We start from the raw sequence: 26,996 nt of genomic DNA, 5'->3' as shown, positions 1-26,996 counted from the left end.
TTTTGCCACAATAAAAAAAATCCTAGATGTTATCAACATTGAATGTGCAAACAGAATTTAACATAAAAAATCTTTTCTTTTGGCCATGCTGCACACCATGTGGGATCTTAGTTCTCTGACCAGTGACTGAACCTGCAGCCCCTGCAGTGGGAGTGGAGAGTCTTAGCCACTGGACCACCAGGGAAGGCTCAGAAGTCCACCTTTTAAAAAAGACATGACCCAGGTGAGTTTGGGGGAAAACAGATTTAAGTGTATGTATGGCTGAGTAGTCCCTCTGCTGCCCACCTGAAACTATCACAGCATTGTTAAGTCACTTCAGTTGTGTCTGACTCTGTGTGATCCTATGATTGTAGCCTGCCAGGCTCTTCTGCTCATGGGATTCTCCAAGCAAGAATACTGGAGAGGGTTGCCATGCTCTCCTCCAGGTGATCTTCCCAACCAGAGATCGAACCCTGTCTTCTGCACTGACAGGTGGGTTCTTTCACAAAATAAAAAGTTGAATTAAAAAAACACATGAACACAGCAATGCTCTCACGACTGCATGCTATATATACACACACCATCATAATCATATACTACCAGCATTTAGTAAGTGCAGTTACAGGCATTATTTAGGTATTCAATACACGTATCTTATTCAAGCGTCACAAAAATCCTATAAATGTGTATTATTACTACTCCTGTGTCATGAAAACTTAACCTTTAAGGTTAGATCAAGTCAGTAGCACCGCCAGGATTTGTTCTCAAGGAACCTGCATCCAGAATCTGCACTTAATTTGTGTATGTTTATTATGAAATGGGCAAACTGAGTATGTTTTTCTTCAAACTATAACCTCCCCACTTAGAGAACATACATGTTTATATTTATACCACCACATAGTGGGTCGGTAACAATCTGCAACAGCCAAGAATGATCCTGCTCCATCTAACAGAGCCAAACAGACAACAGAACACGTGAGAAGCTTTTCAGAGATGAAAACCAAGTCACTCTTAAATAAAGGTAGGATTTTTCGAGGCAGAGAACATTCATTTAAGCACCAGAACAGCATTCCTGCCATGATTTCATCTGAGTCAGCAATTTTAATTACACAACATACAGAAACACACCAGACAGTATAAAAGAAAAGAACTCTGGGGCACAGTTCTGGAGACCTTTTTGGGCTGATACCACAGCTTGTATGCTACATGTATTCTTTTAACTACACAAAGTATTTTTTAATATAAACAAAACTTTTGCATCTCCACATAGTCATGGATTCAGCTTGACAAGTGTCATGTCGTTCCACCCCATCACTATGTGGAAATGCAAATGTCCAAGAGGAACCAAGGATCACGAAGGATAAAAATAGAGCACTTCACAACCAAGTATCAAAATCGACTAGAAAGCTGTGGTCTCTAAGACATGAGGACAGATGAACAATGGAAGAGAAAAGCCTCCAGAAACAGACGTGCACATATAATACAGATGCTTGACTTACGAGAAAGGCGACAGCAGTACAGTGAAGAGAGATTTTTTTTCCCAACGTGGTGCTGGGTCAACTGTCCATCTATGCAGAACAAAACGAACCTTGACCTTCCACCTTACATTGTGTACAGTATGAAATCTAAGACGAGTTGCAAATGTTAAGACTGAAAGGTAAAACAGTAAGTTTTCTTAAATGAAATGCAGAATATCTTCATGACTTTGGAATAGGAAAACACTTCTCAAACAGGACACAACAAAGCATTAGCCATAACTGAAAAGTTGATAAACTGCACTCCATAAAATTTAAATTGTTATTAAAAAATACCAATTAAGAGTATAAACACAAGCCACAGGTTTGGAGAAAAGATTTTTTATTATATATATCAGACAAAGAACTCATAGTGTAGAATATATAAAAGAGTAAACAGAAAATAGCTATAGCTAAACAGGAAAAAGGCAGGTAATTCTAAAGAAATATTAGTGTGTAAGACTTGAAGAGGCACTTCAGGAAAGAGGATATGCCAAGGTCAACAAACATTATGAAAAGATGCTCAAGTTCATAAGTCATCAGGGAAAGGAAACTTAAAACCACAATAGAGATGCCACTACATACTCACCAAAATAGTCAAAGGGAAAAAAAAAAATACCAAATCTTGGTGAGGACGCAGAACTAACCCAAACCATCTGACAGTGAGTGTCACAAGTGTAAACTGGTGCAACTGCTGTGAGAAACTGGCAGCACGCATTAGTGCTGAAATCACAGATACTCCACCAGCCAACACTCCCAGGATACACCCAATACAAGTAAGTTCACCAAAACACACGTTCAGAGTAGCACTATTCAGAATAGCCCTAAATGTCTGTTAACAGTAGAATAAGCTGGAATATATTCACACAACAGAATACAGTACAGCAATGGGAACAAATGATCCACAACCACTGGCTGTGAATAGGTGAATCTCACAGCTGAAGAGCACACATTTATGGTTCTATGTATGTAAGTTCAGAAACAGGCAGAACATATGCATTTAAAAGTTAGCACAGTGGTTTACCCTTCACTAGTTAAGAGGCTGTAGGGCTGCCGGGGGCTTCTGGTCTACTATCTCTATATACAAGTGGATATACAAGATCTGTTCAGTGCGTGAAAACTCACTAAATTTGCATATTTATCCTAGTAAAAGTATCATACTTTTAGGTATATATCATACATACTTTTCTGTATATAGTGTCATACTCAGACTAAAATTTAAAATTTTAACTGTTAAAGCCATATATTAAAGGTTTCAGGAAAAAAAAAATTATTTTATGGGACGTAAGACTTCCCAAGAGTAATTTCAACTGTCTCCTGTTAGCTGGGATTGAATATATTAAAATTTATTTCAGAACAGCTTTTAAGATAATTTAGGGATGATACTCTCAGAATAAAAAAGGAAACCATCTCAGTCAGAAATTCAATATATCCGGCTACAATTATATACTTCTTTGGTCCTAAATTGAAAGCTGGCAGTTCATCTAGATCTACATTGCTGGTTACCTGCCTATGTTCAGCTGGAGACAGTGTGAGCTCTTCACTTATGATGTGGACTTTTCTGTATGTGTATTACATTATAACAAAATAATATTAATCAGCGTTTCAGTCCCACCCCTTACTTGCTGTGAACTACTTTAACTTATCTATTCCTCTTCTGAGCTTCCAACTACTTTAACTAGTCTCTGAGAGGTCTCATCTCAGTGAGTTAACATGAAACTTTTCCCTCCAGACACTGCGCCTCAGGCCCATCCCATAGTTAAGAAGTCCCTTAAAGTCGTCTTAACAGTTTTCACACTTGACAGACACGTAACAATAACTCAGTTCATTTATGTTTCAATCACATGTCCATTTACAGCCCATTTCCTTCCTTCCTCAGAATTTTAAAGGACTAGGCGAGGAGTAGGGAAGGGCCCCTGAGGAGGCAGGCACCCTCTCTGAGGAGCTGCCTGGATGAGGGGTCCAGCTCTGGCCTAACCTCCCAGCCCCACCCCAACCCCACCCACAACATCAAAGGTCTTGCCGCAATACCAGCCAGAAAACTCCAGCCTCCCGCAACGTCTCCGGAACCAGAGGAAGTTTCCCTGTGCGTCAGCTGGTGGGCATTCAGACAGCTCCAGCCGCCCTCCCGCCCTCCCTGCCCCACATCATCCTCTCAAGTTCTCTCTCACCTCTACTCAGTCAAGGACAAACAGCAAGTCTACTGCCTTACAAGGGGTTCAACAACCTTGTGTTCCTTCTTAGAAGCAATTTCCATCTACACAAATGCTCCTCTCTGGAGACACTCCCCTCACTCCGCTTGACAGCGGAAGCAGCGCCCGTCTTGCTGTGCTCCAGCAAGAGGGGAGAGAGTTACCCTGCATGCTGCCTGCCCCAGTCTTCCTAGACAGCTCAGGGAAAGGCTGAGGTGAGGTCTGTGGTAGAGCGACAGCTCTGTGGCCTCTTTGGAAGCCCCCAGTGAGGTATCTGGCTCCCACTCTTGGGGACTGTCACTGTACCACAGGTCATCTAACCATCTTCGACCTCAGCTTTGGACCCCAATGTCAATCCTGAATCAACAACAAACCTAACTCAATATCCAATTACACTGAAGTAACTTTTTCTTCTTCAAGGCTTATTTCAAATGCTGCATCATCCAGACAGTGTTTCTTCACTCCCTAACCAACACAGTCTCTCTCTCCCTCCTTGGACCTTGTTCACAGCACTTTTCCAGTAACACCTTACGAGCTGACTTGCAAAGTTCTGATACGACTCTCACTGCATACTATATGCAATGAAATTCTGTCACAGATAACACAAGCCTTCTAAGTGATAAATCAAACACTTGTTCAAATGAAAAAAACAAATAGCATATAACTACTGCAAACTTAAGTGTACCTATATGAAGCAAGTTGCACAATTAAATGTACCTGTGCAAAATCCAAATATCAATGCTGAAACACTGTGCCAAGAAATACTCTTTTTTAACAAGTTGTTCTTATTATAAAATGTTTGTTACAGAAGAATTAGTGGGGAAAAGCACACAGGAAAAAAAAAAATTAGCCATTACACCTTCACTGTTACATTTACACCTTGCCATTCCAGTCTTTCTATGCATATATACATCCCTGAGACCACACTGTTTTGTACTTTGCTTTTTCACTTCAGGTACTGTGACTATCTACATCATTAAGTAATCCACTACAAACGTATTAATAACTGCAGGACATTCCACTGTACGGCTACTTTAGCTTTTGTTGTCACCAAACTGCTCCTAGTTATAACACTGTTCTAACCAATCTTGTTCTTGGGTTTCTATAATGCTGATTATCTACTTAGGTAACAAGATTACCTGTTTTACCAAATATTTTCAAGGTCCATTTAAAAAATTAAAAACATGTTCGCTTTCATCTAAAATAAGTCAAAGAATAGTCCAACAACATTCCCATAATATGTTGCAACTCCCACAAAAAGATTATAAAACACTGTTGGGACATCCAAGCCTCCTTGAGAAGAACTGTCTTCAGGAGACACTGCCCTCTCCCTTCACTGTTCTGTGGAACACCCTAAATATCAGGAAAACCAAATGCTTGTTGACTTGCACGCATTTTAAAAGCAATTAAAATATCCAAGAGCTGCATCATCCAGTATAGTAGCCGCTAGTCACATGTGACTACAGAGCCCTTGAAATGTAGCTAATTCAAACGGAGCTATACTGTAAATGTAAAATATACATTGGCTTCTGACGTCTTAACACTAACAAAAGACTCTCTCATTAACAGCTTTTATATGGATTATACATTGACACACACTATTTTGACTATGTTGGGTTACATCAAGTATTAATCACTTTTTAAAATGTTTCCAATGTAGCTATAAGAAAATCTACTGTAACATGTAACTCATAATTGTATATATAAATAGTCTTGTCACCTCTGACCTACTTTTTTCACGTAATCAAAGGATGTCTTCACCCCACTGGGGACCCAATCCACAAGGCAAACTATGAAAGGGGTGAAGTGCTACCTGAGATTCAAGGTCATTCATAGACTTCACAAGGAAGCGGCCTAGGAACAGCAATGCTCACGTGTCTAGCACACCCAAGTTTTCAAATCCAAGTCACCTGGCAAATGATCATGAATTCCTCGATTTACGGGTGTAGTGCAGACTCTACTGAAATCCAGAGAATTATCCAATATGGCATTTATCCTTCGAAAGATATTGGCATTTCTACACGTGGAGAGTGCAGGTGCTTCCTGGTTGTCCCAGCAATCTTTTATCCTTCCCGCTTCTTCTTCCTAGACACAGAAAAAAGGTGTTTAGGTTTTCTATTCTCCCTGTTGAGAGAAACTTCACACCTCCTTTTCCTCTATAGCCCAAAACAAGTTAGACAAAGTAACAAAGACTTGAGTTTCTTGCCTGTATACTAACATACTTAACTCTCAGCAGGAACCCTGAGAGATCAGTAAGAGGGAAAAACACTGACATGTAAGATATAAGAACCGTCTAACATAATGGGACTTGCATAGAAGCAGAACGGCAGCAACATGAGCATTAAGAACCAGACACACCTGGTTCAAATTGTGAGTTTACCTATACAGTAGATAATGTGGCAATAAAAGAATGAAGTACTGATACATACTACAATATGAGTAAACCTCAGAAACATGAGGTGAAAAGAAGCCAGTCACACAAGACCACATACTGTGTGAGCCCAATTATATGAAATGTGCAGAACAGGTAATCTAAAGTGGATTAGCTGCCTTCAACTAGGGAGGTGAGGAGGTGGTTAGCCAGTTGTGTCTAAAGGGTACAAGGTTTCTTTTTTCAAATGATGAAAATAATCCAAAAATAGATCATGGTGAGGGTTGCAAAATTCCATAAATATACTAAAGGTCAATGAATTGTACTTTGAAAAGTGAACCTTACAATTATGTAAATTATATATTAATACAGTTGTTTCAAAAGTTTGATTCTGCCATTTATTGGCAGTTACTAACCTCTGTGCTATAGTCCCCACTTGTGAAATGGGGAAGAGCACCTACCAAACCTTTTGATGGGATGTATACAGTACTTAGCATGGTGCTGGCATATGGTAGCTGCTATTTTTACATTTTAAGATATACCTATAGGAAAAGACTTGGGCAGGATCAAGAGTGGTACAAAAACCACCCAAAGGGTTGTTTAAATAACTGATACAATCTATGTGGTCATTAAAAGTGCACACAACTCATGTAACACATCACTGAATGAAAAACAGACTCCCAGGTACATCAAAGTGAACTGAACCCCCACACAAGTGATTTTTGGGTGTTCTCTATCTCAGTCAATAAGACCACCATCCTCCAGGTGCCTGAGACAGAAATCTAGGTACCATTCTTCTCTGTTCGATCTCCCTCACTCACCACATCCAACATGTAAGCAAAGAAATACTGGCTGACAGACTCAATCTTCTAAAGGGAGTCAGACTCATCGCTTCTATCATTCCCAATTACCTTGGGGAATATACAAAAACAAACAACAACAAAAGTCCAAGCACTGAAACTAGTAGGGTGTCCCTGGTGGCTCAGTGGTAAAGATCTGCCTGCTATGCAGAAGATGCAGGTTCTATTCTGGGTCGGGAAGATCCTCTGGAGCAGGAAATGGCTACTCACTCCAGTATTCTTGCAGGACAGACGAGCCCGGCAGGCCACTGTCCACGGGGCTGCAAGGTATTGGACACAACTTAGCGACTAACAAACAACAACAAAAGAAACTAGAACCTGAGACCCTGTAGCTGAACACATCAAAACAAAATTTTTAAAGCCTGGTGTTATTCTGTGTAACTTATTAAAATCCAGATGTAAGCATGAGAATGACCAGAAATATTTAAGACTTTATAAACTCTGCAGCATGGCCTTAAAGGGACAAACCTGAATTCCACATCATTTTCAAGCTCTTGAAAGACTGGTCCGTATTCTTTGCAAACTGTGAAGATACCCAGAACACAGTTGTTTCCCAAGCCCTCCAGGGAGGTGCCACTGAGAATGGTTAAATCCACTGACACAGGCCGTTTTCACAACTGCAGATTTCTAAGGTTAATATTCAACTTCACAAAGGCTAAGATACAAGGATTTATAACCAGTCTGCATACCTTAAGGCTACATGCTTCATTCATTCACTGTCTAACATACATTAACCAACTGCCTGCTATCCACAGTAGCATTCTAAGGATAAGCAGATTAGACCAGCAACATCCACTGGGGAACAGACGTATCACTCTCCCGACATGTACAACAGGGATAAAAGTAACAATACTATCTCAGAGGGCTTTTTGTGAATTAATACACATAAAGTGGTTCACATAGTACATGGCACCTAACTATGTGCCAAACAAATAAACGCTGGCTCTCAGTAGTGTTATTATTAAACCAAGGGGTTAGAAGCCGCCACAAGGATCCTTGAAGAAAAGAATCTACCTGCTCATTAAAAGGAGAAAAATGAACTAAAAACCTACGTCAACTATTCCTTTGAAGACCCCAGGCCCTTCCATGCCTAATTTCTGTAATAATTTGATTTCAAAAGCTTAATTAGGAACCTCCTTGGTGGTCCAGTGATTAAGAATTTGCACTTCCACTGCAGGGAGTAAGGGTTTGATCCCTGGTAAGGGAACTGAGATCCTGCATGCCACCCGCATGGTGTAAATAAAAATTTTAAAACTTAATTAAAAAAGACTAAAGACATGATTAAAAAAAAAAAAAAAAGATCAAACTGCCCAAAAGCTGAACCTACCACAGAATACAGTGATCCTTTTAAAATTCTCCAGTTATATAATTCTTAGTTTCTCATTTTTAAAACAGAAACCTTTTATCCATCCCTACCCTTAACAGGTAGCATATTGAAAAGCAGAGACATTACTTTGCCAACAAAGGTCCATCTAATCAAGGCTATGGTTTTCCCAGTGGTCATGTATAGATGTGAGAGTTGGACTGTGAAGAAAGCTGAGCGCCGAAGAATTGATGCTTTTGAACTGTGGTGTTGGAGAAGACTCTTGAGAGTCCCTTGGACTGCAAGGAGATCCAACCAGTCCATTCTGAAGGAGATCAGCCCTGGGATTTCTTTGGAAGGACTGATGCTAAAGCTGAAACTCCAGTACTTTGGTCACCTCATGCGAAGAGTTGACTCATTGGAAAAGACTCTGATGCTGGGAGGGATTAGGGGCAGGAGGAGAAGGGGATGACAGAGGATGAGATGGCTGGATGGCATCACTTGATGGACGTGAGTCTCAGTGAACTCCGGGAGTTGGTGATGGACAGGGAGGCCTGGTGTGCTGCGATTCATGGGGTCACAAAGAGTTGGACATAACTGAGAGACTGAACTAAACTGACCCTTAACAGGCCCATTACTCTGCATATTCTATCTTAACTCTGATCAATTTATAGGTCTGAGTTCATATCCATGTTTTACCACAACCAAAATTGGGTATTTTCCCTTGATTTTCTACTACTGCCTCATAGATTTCACTGTTATTTGTGGCATTTTTGCCATGAAGTAAGATCACTTGTAGCTTTTTTTGAACTTTGTCTTTCACTATAGACAGGAAAGCAAGCTTTAAAGACACATTACAGACTCAAAAGAGAACACAAACCTTAATACTACTGAGAATCATGGATCAATAGGAAGGATTACTTGGTAGGGCTAGAAAAGAAAAACAGTAATTCTCTATATTCACACCTAAAGCAACCAGAGAAAGGAAAACAAAACCCAAAGTCAGTAGAAGTAAAGAAAACATTTAAGATCAGAGTAGAAATAAATGAAATAGACAAAGAAAATAAATAGCAAGTGTCAATGAAACTAAAAGCTGGTTCTTTGAGAAGATAAACATTGATAAATCTTTAGCCAGACTTGTCAAAATAAAAAGGGAGGATTCAAACCAGTAAAATTAGAAATGAAAAAGGGGAAGTTACAGCTAACACCACAGATATACAAGGAATCAAATAGACTACTACAAGCAACTATATACCAATAAAATTGATAACCTGGAAGAACTGGACAAATTCTTAGAAAGGTATAACCTCCGAAGACTGAACCAGGAAGAAATAAAATATGAACAGATCAATCACAAGTAGTGAAACTGAAACAATTATTAAAAAACTTTCAACAAACAAAAGTTGAGGACCACATGGCTTCACAGGCAAATTCTATCATTTAGAGAAAAGCTAACACGTGCCTTTCTGAAACTCTTCCAAAAAACTGCAGAGGAAGGAACACTCCCAGGCTCATTCACTAACACCCTAATACCAAAACAGACAAAGGTATCACAAAAAAGAAAAAATTACAAACCAGTACCACTGATGAACATAGGTGCAAAAAGCCTTGACAAAATACTAGCAAAATGAATTCAACAACACATTAAAAGGATCATACAGCATGATCAACTGGAATTTATCCCTGAGATACAAATATTTTTCAATATCTGCAAATCACTGTGAAGTATATCAACAAATTGAATAAAAACTATGTGATCATTTCAACAGATGTAGAAAAATCTATTGACAAAATTCAACACGCATTTATGAGAAAAACTTTCCAGAAAGTGGGCTTAGAGGGAACCTACCTCAATTTAATAAAGGCCATATATGACCAACTCACAGCAAACATCATTCTCAATGGTGAAAAACTGAAAGCATTTCCTCCAAGATCAGGAACAAGACAAAGATGTCCACTCTTGCCACTATTATTCAACAAAGTTTTATAAGTCCTAGCCATGGCAGTCTGGAGAAGGCAATGGCACCCCACTCCAGTACTCTTGCCTGGAAAATCCCATGGACGGAGGAGCCAGTAGGCTGCAGTCCACGGGGTCGCTAATAGTTGGACACGACTGAGAGATTTCCCTTTCACTTTTCACTTTCATGCGTTGAAGAAGGAAATGGCAACCCACTCCAGTGTTCTTGCCTGGAGAATCCCAGGGACGGGGGAGCCTGGTGGGCTGCCGTCTATGGGGTCGCACAGAGTCGGACACGACTGAAGTGACTTAGCAGCAGCAGCAGCAGCAGCCATGGCAGTCACAGACGAAAAAGAAATAAAAACACTCCAAACTGGAAAAGAAGTAAAAATGTCCCTGTTTGCAGATGATAGAAAATCCTAAAGATGATACCAGAACACTACTAGAGCTCATCAATAAATCTGGTAAAACTGCAGGATAGAGAATTAATGCACAGAAATCTACTGCATTCTCATACACTAACAGAAGATAAGAGACATCAAGGAAACAATCCTATTTACCACTGCATCAAAAAGAGTAAAATACCAAAGAACAGACCTGCCTAAGGAGACAAAAGACCTATACCCTGAAAACGAAAACATATGGATGGAAGAAATCATAGATGACACAAACAGATGGGGAGATATATCACATTCTTGGATTGGAAGAATATTGTCAAAATAACTATACTACCTAAAGCAATCTATAGACTCAATGCAACCCCCATCAAACTACCAATGGCATTTTTCACAGAATGAGAACAAAAAAATTTTAAATATGTATAGAAACACAAAAGATCCCAAAGAGCCAAAGCAATCTTAAGAAAAATGGAGCTGGAAGAATTAGGCTCCCTGGCTACAAAGCTACAGTAATCAAGACAGTATGATATTGGCACAAGAACAGAAATATAGTTAAATGGAGCAGAATATAGACAAAAGCCCAGAGATAAACCCACACACCTATGGTCATCTAATCTATGACAAAGGAGACAAGAATACACAATGGAGAAGAGACAGTCATTTCAATAATAAGTGGTGCTGGGAAAACTGGACAGCTACATGTAAAAGAATGAAATTTAAAAACACTTAACACCATACACAAATATAAACTCAAAATGGATTAAAGACCTAATATAAGGCCAGAAACCATAAAACTCTTACAGGAAAACATATGCAGAACACTGACATAAATTGCAGCAAGATTCTCTTTGACCCATTTCCTAGAGAAATGGAAATAAAAACAAAAATAAACAAATGGGATCAACTTAAAAGCTTTTGCAGAGCAAAGGAAACTATAAACAAGATGAAAAGACAACAACTAAGAATGGGAGAAAATATTTGCAAACAAAGAAAAACAAAGCATTAATTTCCAAAATATACAAACAGCTCATACAGCTCAATATCAAAACAACCCAATCAAAAAATGGGGGAAGTATCTAAATGGACATTTCTTCAAGAAGACATACAGGTGGTTAAAAAGCACACTAAAAGATGCTCAGCATCAATAATTATTAGAGACATACAAATCAAAACAATATACAATGAGGTATCACCCCACACCAGTTAGGACGGCCATCAATCAAAAGATCTACAAATAATAAATGCTAGAGAGTGAGTGTGTGAAGAAAAGACAACCCTTCTACACTGTTGGAGGGAATAAAACTGCTACAACCACTATGAAGAATAGAAGAATATGGAGATTCCTTAAAAAAACTAAAAATAGAGCTACCATATGATTCAGCAATCCCTATCTAGACATATATCCAGAGAAAATCTTAATTCAAAAAGACACATGCACCCCTATGTTCACTGCAGCACTATTCACAATAGCCAGGATATGGAAGCAACCTAAATGTCCATCAACAGAAGAACGGATAAAGAACATGTGGTACATATATACAACGGGGTATGAACTCAGCCATAAAAAGAATGAAATACTGCCATCTGCAGCAACATGGATGGACCCAGAGATTGTCATACTGAGACAATAAGATAGAGGAAGACGTATATCATATGATACTGCTTATATGTGAAATGTTGAAAAAAAAAGGGGGGGGTACAAATGTTGTTAAACAGAGACTGGATTACCAGGAAGTGATTGTGGAAGGGATAAACTGGGAGACTGGGATTGTCATATACACACTACTATATATAGATAGATAACTAATAAGGGCACAGGAACTCAATACTCTGTAATGACCAATATGGGAAAGAATCTAAAAGACACACAACATTGCAAATCAACTATACTCCAAGAAAAATTTTTTTAAAACAGTACTTCTGTTTATCAGTACTATTTTATCAATAGATAAAACTGTTGATAGTTATATTTACTTATATTGGGGAAAAAAATGGTTCACTAGCAATTTCTACTAATAGAAGCTATTTTACGGCAGGTCCACAGTTTTCTCCTCTTCAACAGAAAAGGGCTGACACCCCCATCATGAAACAGTGGCTTTCTCTAGCAATAATCCTCAACTGGAAGGGGGGATGGCAAAGAGCCTACCATCTGAAAAAAGCATTTCCCTTTTCCACAGAGGAAGAGTCCTCCCCCGAACCGTGAATCACTGTTTTGAAAAGCAGAAAGAAAGCCCCTGGAACACAAACACGAAGTTTACCGCTTCAGTATCTTCTCTAGCTTCCACTGGCTCAGGTGTAAAAGTGGAGTGCTACCTATTTGCAGATTTGGTGATAAGAAGAAATATATAAAGTACCTGAAAACGCTCAATAACTTATTAGGGACAAATGTCCCCCAACTCCATCACTGTTATTCAGAAGTATTCTTTCAATTTATCCTACTAAAGTTCACCAAGAAGCCTATAGCACATAATTGGAGGTTGCTACTCATAATACTGTAAAATCTGAACCCTCACCATGCAGCTATGCTTGCCTGTTCAAGAATAAGACCCCAAAATGTTATACCTGTTTGTATGCTATTACAAACCTAGACTTGGCTATTTGGAAACCTCCAGCCTTGCTTTCACATACCATATAACCCACAATCAACATGGCGATGAAATGGCCATTATTTTAGGTCAAAATCCTGGTTTGGGAATATTTAACTGTCATAAATGAATGCCAATTTTACCATCCCTGGTTTATTTTTATTGTCTTTAATCAACAACAAACAATATCTACACTGCAGACCACTTCAAGACTATTACTGTTAATCATCTGTTATGGAGTCTTCAAAAGCTAGGTGAAAGATTACAGAAGACTGACTGAATGGCACAAAGCTTATCTCCTGATGGGAGTGTTAGTGTGGGGTTCCATGGACAGGGATCCACCAAGGCCCCTGGCAAAATTGTTCATCCTAAAAATTTTGCTAAGAATAAAAGTTTCTAATTAATCACTTATTTTTTAGTTAAAAGCCCTGGTCTTTAAGTCTCTTTAACAAATGGGGTTGAGAAAACTGGACAGCCTCATGAAAAAAATTAAACTAGATATCATCCTTTAACACCACACACAAAAATAAGCTCAAAATGGATTAAAGACCTAAATGTGAGATCAGACACTATAAAACTTCTACTATAGGAAAACACAGGCAGAACACTCTCTGACATAAATCAAAACAGTATCTTTTTTTATTGTCTCCCAGAATAATGGAAACAAAAATAAGCAAATGGGACCTACTAAAATCTTTTGCACAGTAAAGGAAACAACAAGCAAAACAAAAAACAACCCAGAGATTGGGATAAAATATTTGCAAATGATGTGACTGACAAGAGATTAGTCTCCAAAATTTACAAACAGCTCAAGATGCTTAACACCATCAAAGCAAACAACCCAATCAAAACGGGGGCAGAAGACCTAAACAGACATTTCTCCAAAGACGACGTACAGATGGCCAAGAGGCACATGAAAAGATGCTCAACATCATTCATTATTAGAGAAAAGCAGATCAAAACTACAATGAGATAGCAGCTCACACCAGTCAGAATGGCTGTCATCAAAAAATCCATAAACAATAAATGTTGGAGAGGGTGTGAAGAGAAGGGAACCCGCCTACACAGTTGGTGAGAATGTAAACTAATACAGTCACTGTGGAACAGTATAGTTTTTTAAGGTTCCTTCAAAAGCTAAAAATAGAGCAACCACATGACCCTGTAATCCCATTCTTGCACATATATCCGGAGAAAAACACGATCCAAAAGGATACATGCTCCCAATGTTCGTTGCAGTACCGTTTACAACAGCCAAGATATGGAAGCAACCTAAATGTCCATTATCAGAGGAATGGATAAAGATGATGTGGTACAGGGATGTCCCTGGTGGTCCAGTGGTTAAAAATCTGCCTTCCAATGAAGGGGATACCAGTTCAATCCCTGGTCCAGGAAGATTCCACACGCCTCAGAGCAACCAGGCCTATGCTCCACCACTGCTGAGCCCGAGTGCCTAGAGCCTATGCTCTTAACAAGAGAGAAGCCGCCACAGAGAAGTCCATGCCCTGAAACAAAGAGTAGCCCCATGTGCCACAACTAGAGAAAGCCACCATGCAGCAGTGAAGACCCATCACACCCAAAAAGTAAAATGATTTAAGATGTGGTATATATATACAATGAAATATCACTCAACCATTAAAAAGAATGAAATAATGCTATCTGCAGCAACATGGATGGATGTAGAGATTGTCACACTGAGTGAAGCACCTGACAGGGAGAAATATCATATGACATCGCTTATATGTGGAATCCAAAAGGAAATGATACAAATGAACTTACTTACAAAACAGGAGGAGACTCAAGACTCAGAGAATGAACTTACATGGTTGTTAAGTGTTTGGGATTGACATGTACACACTGCTATATTTAAAATGGATAACCAACAAGGACCTACGGTATAGCACAGGGAACTCTGTTCAGTGTTATGTCTCAGCCTAGATGGGAGGGGAATTTGGGGGAGAATGGATACAAGTATACGTATGGCCAAGTCCCTTTGCTGTTGACCCGAAACTATCACAACAATGTTAATTGGCTATACCCCAATACCAAATAAAAAAAAGAAAAAAAAGCACTGGTCTTCAACATTTTTTTAACTTATTATACAGCAGTAGAAAGTAATATACTTAGATAGCCCCAAAACACTGGTTCTGAGAGGTAGTCTGGCAATCTGATTTTAGTTTTTAGTAAGTAATGATAAAGCTGAATAAAACCTGTTCAGCACTTATACTCAGTATTTGAAGGATGTCGTCTGCAACAATTTGAACAACACTTACATGACCATCCACTCAGAAAAGTGTCACTCAGACCAAGACCAAGAAACGCCAGTTTCCTCTGAGGAACTGATATCTCCTTTACATTCATTCTTTATGGGAAAATGTAAATCTAGCAAAGTTCCCATGTTTGCTTTTGTCACTGGTCACTCGAAGCCAGTTTTGGCTGAATTTCAATATGACTAGACAGTTGTTAAGAAATGCTTCTCTAACTTTCTCTTTGGTTCTTGTCCATTCTTAACTGAACTTTCACCTCAAGTTTTCTGTGCAAGAATGTAAGGAATAAAAATATTAGCTTGATCCATATGAAAATGTCAGTATCTCCCCTTTTCTGACCAACAAAATAACAGCTTAGCATAGCTCAATATTTCACAAATACTAAAAAACTTGCTACATCAGATGTTGAAATTACTGAGATAAATAAAACATAATCTGGGCCCTGGGGAAAACTAGGTAAGAGGGAGAAAAGAATAAAAGTCATCTAGATAAGTGGAAATGAAGACAAGTTTGTACAAAACACTGCAGAAGAGAGAATATTAAGGTATCTGAATTGTTTGACAACTCAGATTTTTAAATTGAAGAATAATGAAAAAGCAGAATTTCAATCACCAAGTCTGAGAAAGAACGTAACAGACAGGCAGAGAACAAGCACAGAGTGGATACAGAACACAGTAAATTCAAGGAAAGGAAAGGCAGGCCAGACTGGGCAGGAAGGCTTGCCAGGAATGAAGGAGAAATGGCAGCAGGTCCTTAACTGCAGAAAGAGAAACTGAATCCATCCAGAAAGAGAAAGTGAACCCATTACCAGACACAACACTCAAGAGACCCCCTCCTCCATTAATCATCTTACTTTCCTCTCTCCCCTCCACTGGTTCCTTCCCATCAGTCTGTTAAGTATGCCCAAGGCTCTCATCTTAAAACAAAAAAACACATCTTCCTTGACTTAAACACTCTCTTAAACCACTGTTTTCTTCCTTTTGCTCTACCATGTAGAAAATACATCTATTTCTTAACCTCTTGTTCATCCTTCCTCTCAACCCACAATGCCTTGCCAGCATGTCCCTCTCCCCCTTCAAAAGACACCACACAACTCTGCTTAATCACTTGAGTTGCCAAACCCAACCCATACTTCAAATCTATTCTACCTGGCATCTTTGGGGATCTGATCATCAGCTACTCTCTACTCATATAATTGAGGAATCACTTTCTCCTTCCTGGTTCTCCCTTTACTTTTCTGATTATTCTTCAGTTTCTACATGATGCATTTAAAGCCCAATATTCCTTTTGCTCTATAAATTCAGTCTGAAAAATGAAATACTACAATCTCAAGGGCAGGCTTATGAGAACACTAAGGAAATATTTAATAGCAAAAACTGCTCAAAAATACACAGAATATACGGTCACTGTAATTGTAGCTCCTGTCACATCTGTCAAACTGTTTGCTGTATGCATTGTCAGCACTGCATTTGATAAACTGTAGGATGGCACCCCACTCCAGCACTCTTGCCTGGAAAATCCCATGGATGGAGGAGCCTGGTAGGCTGCAGTCCATGGGGTCGCTAAGAGTCGGACACGACTGAGTGACTTCACTTTCACTTTTCACCTTCATGCATTGGAGAAGGAAATGGCAACCCACTCCAATGTTCTTGCCTGGAGAATCCCAGGGACGGGGGAGCCTGGTGGGCTGCCGTCTATGGGGTCACACAGAGTCGGACAAGACTGAAGCAACTTAGCAGCAGCAGCAGGATCTTTCAAGGCCTTTATCAACGCAGAACCCAACATAGTATCTGCTAAATTTGCAGGCACTCAATACAGATACCACAGAAAAGGCAAACCCATATCATCCTTTCATAGGTATTTTTACCATCACAACCTCTGTAAGTTGTAATTTCTTTATTAAATGATAAGACAAGATCAAACTGTCAAAGCTCTTGGCCACTCATTTCAGGACTTGCAATTTTAAGCTTGGAGCAGAGACAATTCCATATGAATGAAAAACAAGGAACCCATGAACAATATGACTTGATGCCTAGGGACCCAGAAATTACAATTACTGATTTCATTCTCACACACCTGGAGCCATTCTGGGGAGCAGCTCCCAAGAAATTAGTCCAGTGGGAACATAAGCACACAAACAAGTTATATGCTACATTGTAAGCCTGGGCTTCCCAGGTGGCACTAGTCATAAAGAACCTGCCTGCCAATGCATGAGATATAGAAACGTGGGTTCGATCCCTGGTTCAGGAAGATCCTTTGGAGGAGGGCACAGCAACTCACTCCATTAGTCATGCCTGGAGAATCCCATGGACACAGGAGCCTGGCGGCCTACAATCCATAGGGTTGCAAAGAATCAGACATGACTGAAGTGATTTAGCATGCACATAAGCCTAATGCCACATACATATAACAACTACAAGAGTAGCATATAGGTAGGTAAAAATTCACACTTAAATTGAACAAAGTAGGGAAAACCACTAGACCATACAGGTATGACCTAAACCAAATCCCTTACGATTATATGGTGGAAGTGACAAACAGATTCAAGGGATTAGATCTGATAGACAGAGTGCCTGAAGAACTATGGATGGAGGTTCGTAACACTGTACAGGAGGTGGTGATCAAAACCATCCCTAAGAAGACATGCAAAAAGGCAAAATGGTTGTCTGAGGAGGCCTTACAAATGGCTGAGAAAAGAAGAGAAGTGAAAGGCAAAGGAGAAAAGGAAAGATATACCCATCTGAATACAGAGTTCCAAAGAACAGCAAGGAGAGATTAAAAAAAAAAAAAAAAAAGGCATTCCAAAGCGATCAATGCAAAGAAATAGAGGAAAATAGAATGCAAAAGACTAGAGATCTCTTCAAGAAAATTAGAGATACCAAGGGAACATTTCATGCAAAGATGGGCACAATAAAGGACAGAAATGATATGGACCTAACAGAAGCAGAAGATATTAAGCAGAGGTGGCAAGAATACACAGAACTATACAAAAAAGATCTTAATGACCCAGATAATCACAATGGCGTGCCCACTCACCTAGAGCCAGACATCCTGGAATGCGAAGTCAGGTGGGCTTTAAGAAGCGTCACTACAAACAAAGCTAGTGGAGGTGATGGAATTCCAGTGGAACTATTTCAAATCCTAAAAAATGATGCTGTGAAAGTGCTGCACTCAAAATGCCAGCAAATCTGGAAAACTCAGCAGTGGCCACAGGACTGGAAAAGTTTTCAATCCAACCCCAAAGAAAGGCAACGGTCAGCAAATGTTCAAACTACTGCACAACTGCACTCATCTTCAGTTCAGTTCAATCACTCAGTCGTGTCCAACTCTTTGCAACCCCATGAACTGCAGCACGCCAGGCCTCCCTGTCCATCACCAACTCCCAGAGTTCACTCAAACTCATGTCCATCAAGTCGATGATGCCATCCAGCCATCTCATCCTCTGTCGTCCCCTTCTCCTCCTGCCCCCAATCCCTCCCAGCATCAGAGTATTTTCCAATGAGTCAACTCTTTGCATGAGGTGGCCAAAGTACTGGAGTTTCAGCTTTAGCATCAGTCCTTCCAATGAACACCTTGGACTTATCTCCTTTAGAATGGACTGGTTGGATCTCCTTGCAGTCCAAGGGACTCTCAAGAGTCTTCTCCAACACCACAGTTCAAAAGCATCAATTCTTTGGCACTCAGCTTTCTTCACAGTCCAACTCTCACATCCATACACGACCACTGGAAAAACTACAGCCTTGACTAGATGGACCTTTGTTGGCAAAGTAACGTCTCTGCTTTTTAAAATGCTATCTAGGTTGGTCATAACTTTCCTTCCAAGGAGTAAGCGTTTTTTAATTTCATGGCTGCAATCACCATCTGCAGTGACTTTGGAGCCCCCCAAAATAAAGTCTGTCACTGTTTCCAGTTTCCCCATCTATTTCCCATGAAGTGATGGGACCAGATGCCATGATCTTCGTTTTCTGAATGTTGAGCTTTAAGCCAACTTTTTCACTCTACTCTTTCACTTTCATCAAGAGGCTTCTTAGTTCCTCTTCACTTTCTGCCATAAGGGTGGTGTCATCTGCATATCTGAGATAATTGATATTTCTCCCGGCAATCTTGATTCCAGCTTGTGCTTCTTCCAGCCCAGTGTTTCTCATGATGTACTCTGCATATAAGTTAAATAAGCACTCATCTTACATGCTAGCAAAGTAATGCTCAAAATCCTCCAAGCCTGACTTAACAGTACCGCTAAGTCACTTCAGTCGTGTCCGACTCTGTGCGACCTCATAGACAGCAGCCCACCAGGCTTCCCCATCCCTGGGATTCTCCAGGCAAGAACACTGGAGTGGGTTGCCATTTCCTTCTCCAATGCATGAAAGTGAAAAGTGAAAGTGAAGTCACTCAGGTGTGTCCGACTCTGTGCGACCCCATGGACTGCCGCCTACCAGGCTCCTCTGTCCATAGGATTTTCCAGGCAAGAGTACTGGAGTGGGGTGCCATTGCCTTCTCCGCTTAACAGTACATGAACCGTGAACTTCCAGATGTTCAAGCTGGATTTAGAAAAGGCCAAGGAACCAGAGATCAAATTGCCAACGTTTGTTGGATTATAGAAAAAGCAAGAAAATTCCAGAAAAACATCTACTTCTGCTTCATTGACTATCCTGAAGTTTTTGACTGTGTGGATCAAAACAAAACTGTGGGAAATTCTTGAAGAGATGGGAACACCAGACCACCTTACCTGTCTCCTGAGAAATCTGTATGCAGGTCAAGAAGCAACAGTTAGAAACAAACATGGTACAACAGACTGGTTCCAAATCGGGAAAGGAGTACATCAAGGCTGTATTTTGTCACCCTACTTATTTAACTTATTTGCAGAGTACATCATGTGAAATGCCAGGCAGGATGAAGCACAAGTGGGAACCAAGATCACAGGGAGAAATAACAATAACCTCAGATATGCAGATAACACCACCCTTATGGCAGAAAGCGAAGAACTAAAGAGCCTCTTGATAAAAGTGAAAGATGAGAGGGAAAAAGCTGGCTTAAAACTCAACATTCAAAAAACTAAGATCATGGCATCACTTCATGGGAAATAGATGGGGAAAAAAATGGAAATAGTGACAAGACTTTTATTTTCTTGGGCTCCAAAATCACTGCAGATGGTTACTGCAGCCATAAAATTAGAAGACGCTTACTCCTTGGAAGAAAAGCTATGACCAACCTAGACGGCATATTAAAAAGCAGAGACATTCCTTTGCCGACAAAGGTCTGTCTAGTCAAAGCTTCTGGTTTTTCCAGTAGTCATTATGGATGTGAGAGCTGGACCATAAAGAAAGCTGAGTGCCGAAGAATTGATGCTTTTGAACTGTGGTGTTGGAGAAGACTCTTGAGAGTCCCTTGGACTGCAAGGAGATCCAACCAGTCCATCCTAAAGGAGATGTTCACTGGAAGGACTGGTGCTGAAGCTGAAGCTCCAATACTTCGGCCACCTGATGCAAAGAACTGACTCAATGGAAAAGAATCTGATGCTGGGAAAGATTGAAGGCATGAGGAGAAGGGGACGACAGAGGATGAGATGGTTGGATGGCATCACTGACTCGATGGAATGAATTTGAGCAATTTCCGGGAGTTGGTGATGGACAGGGAAGCCAGGTGTGCTGCAGTCCATGGGGTCACAAAGAGTTGGACACGACTGAGCGACTGAACTGAACTGAGGTAGATGAAAAGATTTTGTCAAACAGGCACACTGAGGATGGGGAGGGCATTCGAGACAGAGTTGACATGTATAAAGGCCAGAACTACTCTTAGGTGACTGAAGTACATGACCGCTACAATTTTAAGTTTAAGGGACCCTACCCCTGACCTAGCAACGGCACACAGTGTCCTATACGTGAGAGAAACAAACACATCGATGATACAAGTGCACACACAAGAACAGTCACAACAGTTTTAGTCATTACACTCAAAATGTGAAGAGAAACAAAAACTGATGCCCGTCATGTTATTATGGTCCCCAAGACCACCCCCAGGTTCAGTGACTTAGGAGGAAGACTCACAGGACTCAGCATTTAGGTGTACTCAGCATGTAAGAGGAAGGCTTACTACAGCCGGAGAACAAAGAGCAAAACCAAAGGGAAGCAGCACGTGGCGCAAAGCCTGGGCTACCAGGTGGAAATTTCCAAGGGTCTTCCTCCCCAAGGGCATCATGCAGGACACAATTCCCCGGCCACACGCTGTGACAACACGTTTCAGTGTTGCCAACAAAAGAAGCATGGCGCCCCAGGGATTTTACTTAGGGCTGGTCACAGAGGCAGCCTGTGTCTGTAAAATAGCAAAATTCAAGACTCCAAGAGGAAAGCAGATATTCAACACAAACCATATTCCCTGTGCAGTTTAGGCACACTAAATCATTCTTACCAGTTCTTGAAACAGTGAGAACTCAAAATGTAAGTTCCCAGACACTAGTCAAATGACAGCCATGAAGCCTGCCATGTTACCTCTTTTTAGCATATCCATAAGCTTAAGTACAGATAAGCCGTTCACATCTGTAACATGCATTCAGTTCAGTTCAGTCGTGTCCGACTCCTTGCGACCCCATGAATCGCAGCACGCCAGGCCTTGCCTTGAGAACCCCATGAACAGTATGAACAGTAACATGCATTAGATGGATAATTACTCACATCTCTAATGTAGTACTTACTATACAGGAAAAACAACTGCATCTCATCTTACAGAAACCTCACAGATACTAAATTAAGTGGGAGAAAAAAGCTTAAGAGTACATGCTACACGATTTCATTTATAAGAAATTCAACGACAGCCAAAATCAACTGATGACAAAGGAAATCAGAGAAGTATTTGATTGTGGGATGAGGTGGGCTATAGAGTGGAAAGGGCACAAAGGAACCTTATGGAATGTTAGAAATGTTCTGTGTCTTGATCTGTGTGATACATAAAAATAATACATGAACATGTAAAAGTTGATCAAACCATACGGTAACAACTAATGCCTTTTACTGCAAGTACGCCATCACTCAATTTTTTTAAACATTTCTCTTTTTTAATATTTATTTGGCTGCATCAAGTTTTAGTTGCAGCATGCAAACTCTTAGTTCCTTGACTAGGGATCGAACCCCTGCATTGGGAGTGTGGAGTCATAGCCACTGGACCACCAGGGAACTCCCTCGCTCAATTTTCTGAAAGTTCAAGGAGTTGTAGACCAGGGCTCAAACTTGGCCACTAAAGTGAAGTCACAACATCATGGACTCTGTATACTAACTAAGGATCTTGACCTTATTGTGTGACCTTATTGCAGCAGTTCTCAAAGCAAGGTCTATGGACCCACTCTTTCTGAGGTCCACCAAATCAGAAAAACTTCTTGTAATTCTAAGATATCCGCTCTTTTTTCACTATGCTGACGTTTGCAGTGACGGTACAAAAGCAACAGGAGTAGATAAAACCGGCACCTTAGCAGGAATCAAGGCAATGCCAACCAACTTTAGCAGCAATTACTGTATTCTTTATGCTATGAATTCCCAGAAAAAGCCAGATTTATTTACAAATTTCCTTGGATAAACAGGAGAAGTTTTATTAAATCGCAACCCTTGAGTACATGTCCTAGTATCTATGAGACAAATGGACAAGAGTATAAGGCCCCTGCTTGATACTGAAATATAATCATGGTCTCAAGAAAAAGTGTTTGTGATTGAGTTTCAAGAAGAATTAGCCTCAGGAGTTCCCTGGTGGTGCAGCAGATAAAAATCTACCTGCCCATTGAAGACACACAGGTTTGATCCCTGGTCTGGAAGATTCCACACGTCACGGAGCAACTAAGCCCATGTGCCATAACTTGTGAGCCCACGAGCCACAACTACTGAGCCTGCATGCTGCAGCTACTGAAGCCTGCACCCCTAGAGCCTGTGCTCTGCAACAAGAGATGTCACCCAGTGAGAAGTCCACATACAGCAACAGAGTAGCTACAGCTCACTGCAACTAGTGAAAAGTCCCTGCTCAGTGATGAAGACCCACTGCGACCAAAAATAAAATTTTTAAAACAGAATGTCTTTTTTTTTCCATGAAACATTTTTTGTACTTGAAAATACAACTGACACGCTATGGTTATCAACTTTGGGTATTTAGCAAACATTATATACCTTGAAAACAGAGTAAGCCTGTAGCCTCAAAAGTTAAGTAACTGTCACTATCTGTTGCTAATGATAAAACTAGAGCCTTGGAGAAAAAATAAGAATTCTGGAAACCCTGGATTTGCCACCACTTGAACTTGACACCTTACTCAGTACTTTAGAAGACTTTTCTGATGAGACTGGTGATGCTATTAACCAATGCTACACATAACCACATAACTCAGTGAACCCACATTTGTCAAATGATGTTACAAAATCAGACATGAGTAGATAGACACCCAAAGCACAACAGGGACAAATGCATTTTGATGTAACACCGCATGAACAGTACATCCATATGGCTTCAGATTTCATGTTGCAACTACAGTCAATCCTTTGTATACCTGAGTTCCTCATCTGCAGATTCAACCAACCACAGAGTAAAAATATCGGGGGAAATATTTCAGAAAGTTCCAAAAAGTGAAAGCTGATTTTGCTGTGCAGTGGCAACTATTTAATTGGCATTTACATTGTATTTACAATTATTTACATAGTATTGCGTATTATAAGTAATCTAGAGATGATCTGGTGTAACATTTACAGGACTGTGTATGTTATAGGCAAATACTACGTCATTTTATGTAGGGAACTAGAGCATCTGCATTTTGGTATCCACAGTGGTCTTGGAACCCATGTCCCTTGGACCCTGAAGGATGACTCTGACTTTTAAGAAGTTACCACTTGTTGGCACCAATAACCGTAATTATCTGAAAAGGCTATTAGAATATTTCTCTTCTTCCAAAAAAGACCCATGGAACAATCCCAAAACAATTTGGAAAACGGTAGCAGAAACATACATGTCAAAAATTACCTTGAATGTAAATGGATTAAATCCTCCAACCAAAAGACACAGACTGGCTGAATGGATACAAAAATAACATCTGTATATATGCTATCTACAAGAGACCTACTTCAGACCTAGGGACACAAACAGACTTAAACCGAGGGGGTGGAAAAAGAGATATTCCATGCAAATGGAAATCCAAAGAAAGCTGGAGTAGCAATATTCATATCAGATTAATAAACTTTAAAAACTGCTTCAAGAGATAAGGCAGGTCCCCACATTAACAGCAAAGGATCAGTCCAAGAAGAAGATATAACAAATATTCATGCACTCAACATAGAAGCATCTCAATACATAAGCAAATGCTAACAACCATAAAAGGGGAAATCAACAGTAACACAGTAATAGTGGGGGACTCTAACGCCCCACTTATATCAATGAGCAGATAATCCACAAAGAAAATAAGCACACGCAAGCTTTAAATGACACAACAGACCAGATAGTCTTAACTGATATTTATAAGACATTCCACCTGAAAGCAGCAGAATACACTTTTTTCTCAATTGCACATTGAACATTCTCCAGGATAGACATCTTGGGTCACAAATCAAGTCTTGGGAAACTTAAGAAAACTAAAAGCATATCAAGCATTTTTCCAACCACAACACTATGAGATTAGAAATCAATTACAGGGAAAAAAATATAAAAATCACAAGCACATGGAGGCTAAACAATACACCACTAAAAAACCAAGAGATCGCTGAAGAAGTCATTTCCTCTCTTACATTCCTACACACTAACAACACAGGACCAGAAATAGAGATTAAGAAAACAACCCCATTTACTACTACAATAAAAAGAATAAAATATCTAAGAATAAACCTACGTACGGAGAAAAAAGATCTCTACTCAGAAAAGTAGAGTAAAACGCTATCTTTTTCTAGTGCAAAAAACTTTTTTTTAACAACTACTTTTTAAACAAGTAGTTGTAAAAAAACCTACTAAAAGCAGAAAAGTAAAACACTGATGAAAGAAATCAAAAATGACAGAAACAGATAAAGATATACCATGTTCGGGGACTGGAAGAATCAATATTGTCAAAATGACTATGTTAACTAAAGCAATACAGATTCAACACAATCTCTATCAAACTACCAATGACATTTTCCCCAGAATAAAAGACTTTACAACTTGTTAAAAAAACACAAAGACCCCAAACAGTCAAAGCAATCTTGAGAAAGAAAAATGGAGCTGGCAGAATCAGCCACCCTGATGTCAGACTATACCATATACCACAAAGCTACACTAATCAAGACAGTATGGTACTGGCACAAAAACAAAAACACAGCTGAATGGTACAGGATAGAAAGCCCAGAGATAAATCCTCACACCTATGCTTACCTAATCTACAACAAGGAGACAAGAATATACAATGAGGACAAGACAGTCTCTTCAGTAAGTGGTGCTTAGAAAACTAGAAGCTACATGTAAAAAAATGAAATTAGAACACTCCCCAACCATACAAAAATAAACTCAAAATGGATTAAAGACCTAAATGTAAGGCTGGACACTGTAAAATTCTTAGAGGCAAACATAGGAAAAACACTCTTTGACAAAAACCTCAGCAAGATCTTTTTTGACCCACCTCCTTGAGTAATGAAAATAAAAACAAAACAAACGGGACCTAATTAAACTTAAAAGCTTCTGCACAGAAAAGAAACCACAAACAATATGAAAAGAAAACCCTCAGAATGGGAAAAAGACCCATTTGCAAATATTTGAAAATATCTGCAAACAAAGCAACTGACAAAGACTTATCTCCAAAATACAAGCAGCTCATGCAGCTCAATATTAAAACAAACAATCCAATCAAAAAGTGGGCAGACGACCTCAACAGACATTTCTCCAGATAAGACATTCAGACAGCCAAGAGGCACATGGAAAGATACTCAACATCACTAATTTTTAGGGAAATGCAAATCAAAACTACAATGAGGTATCACCTCACACAGGTCAGAATAGCCATCACCAAAAAATCTACAAATAACAAATGCTCAAAAAGGTGTGAAAAAAAAGGAACACTCCTACACCACTGGTAAATGTAAACTGATATACCCACTATGGAGAACACTACTGAAGTTCCTTAAACAAACAAACAAAAAAAACTAAAACTGTAACTACCATAGAAAAAAGAAAGTGCTAAGTCGTCTCCGACTCTTGCGATCCAATTACCTACAGCCTGCCAGGCTCCTCTGTCCATGGAATTCTCCAGGGAAGAATACTGGAGTGAGCTGCCATTTCCTTCTCCAAGGGAACTTCCCCGACCCAGGAACTGAACCCAGGTCTCCCACATTGCTCTCCCTGGTGGCTCAGACGGTAGAGTCTGCCTGCAATGCGGGAGACCCGGTTTGATTCCTGGGTTGGGAAGATTCCCTGGAGAAGGCAACGGCAACCCACTCCAGTATTCTTGCCTGGAAAATTCCACAGACAGAAGAGCCTGGCAGGCTATAGTTCATGGGGTCGCAAAGAGTCAGACACCACTGAGCAACTTCATCTTCTTTCTCCCGCACTGCAGGCAGATACTTTACCTACTAAGCTAAGTGGGAAGCTTCAAAACC

General features: G+C 40.0%; 1 protein-coding gene across 36 annotated transcripts in view; it reads right to left on the bottom strand.

Moving 5' to 3' along the window:
- The window catches only part of CPEB1 (cytoplasmic polyadenylation element binding protein 1), a 108,370-nt gene that overhangs the window by 72,160 nt on the left and 9,214 nt on the right, over positions 1–26,996 (bottom strand). For 32 of the 36 annotated variants that reach the window (XM_086364392.1, XM_086364413.1, XM_086364397.1 and 29 more), the window contains exon 2: positions 5,596–5,770. The exons of the other annotated variants lie outside the window; for them this stretch is intronic. Coding sequence is in view for 13 of the 32 variants with exons in the window: in XM_086364387.1 (XP_086220513.1) it covers positions 5,596–5,770 (175 nt within the window). In the remaining 19 variants the exon portion in view is untranslated. The remainder of the gene's footprint in view (positions 1–5,595; positions 5,771–26,996) is intronic. 36 annotated transcript variants of the gene reach the window in all.

This window comes from Bos grunniens, chromosome 21 (genome assembly GCF_055505025.1).
Source record: "Bos grunniens cultivar Pamir isolate PY7600 chromosome 21, Bosgru_T2T1.0, whole genome shotgun sequence".
NCBI lineage: Eukaryota > Metazoa > Chordata > Mammalia > Artiodactyla > Bovidae > Bos > Bos grunniens.
Note: the sequence above shows the minus strand (reverse complement) of the source record. Positions and strands in the feature narration are given on the sequence as shown.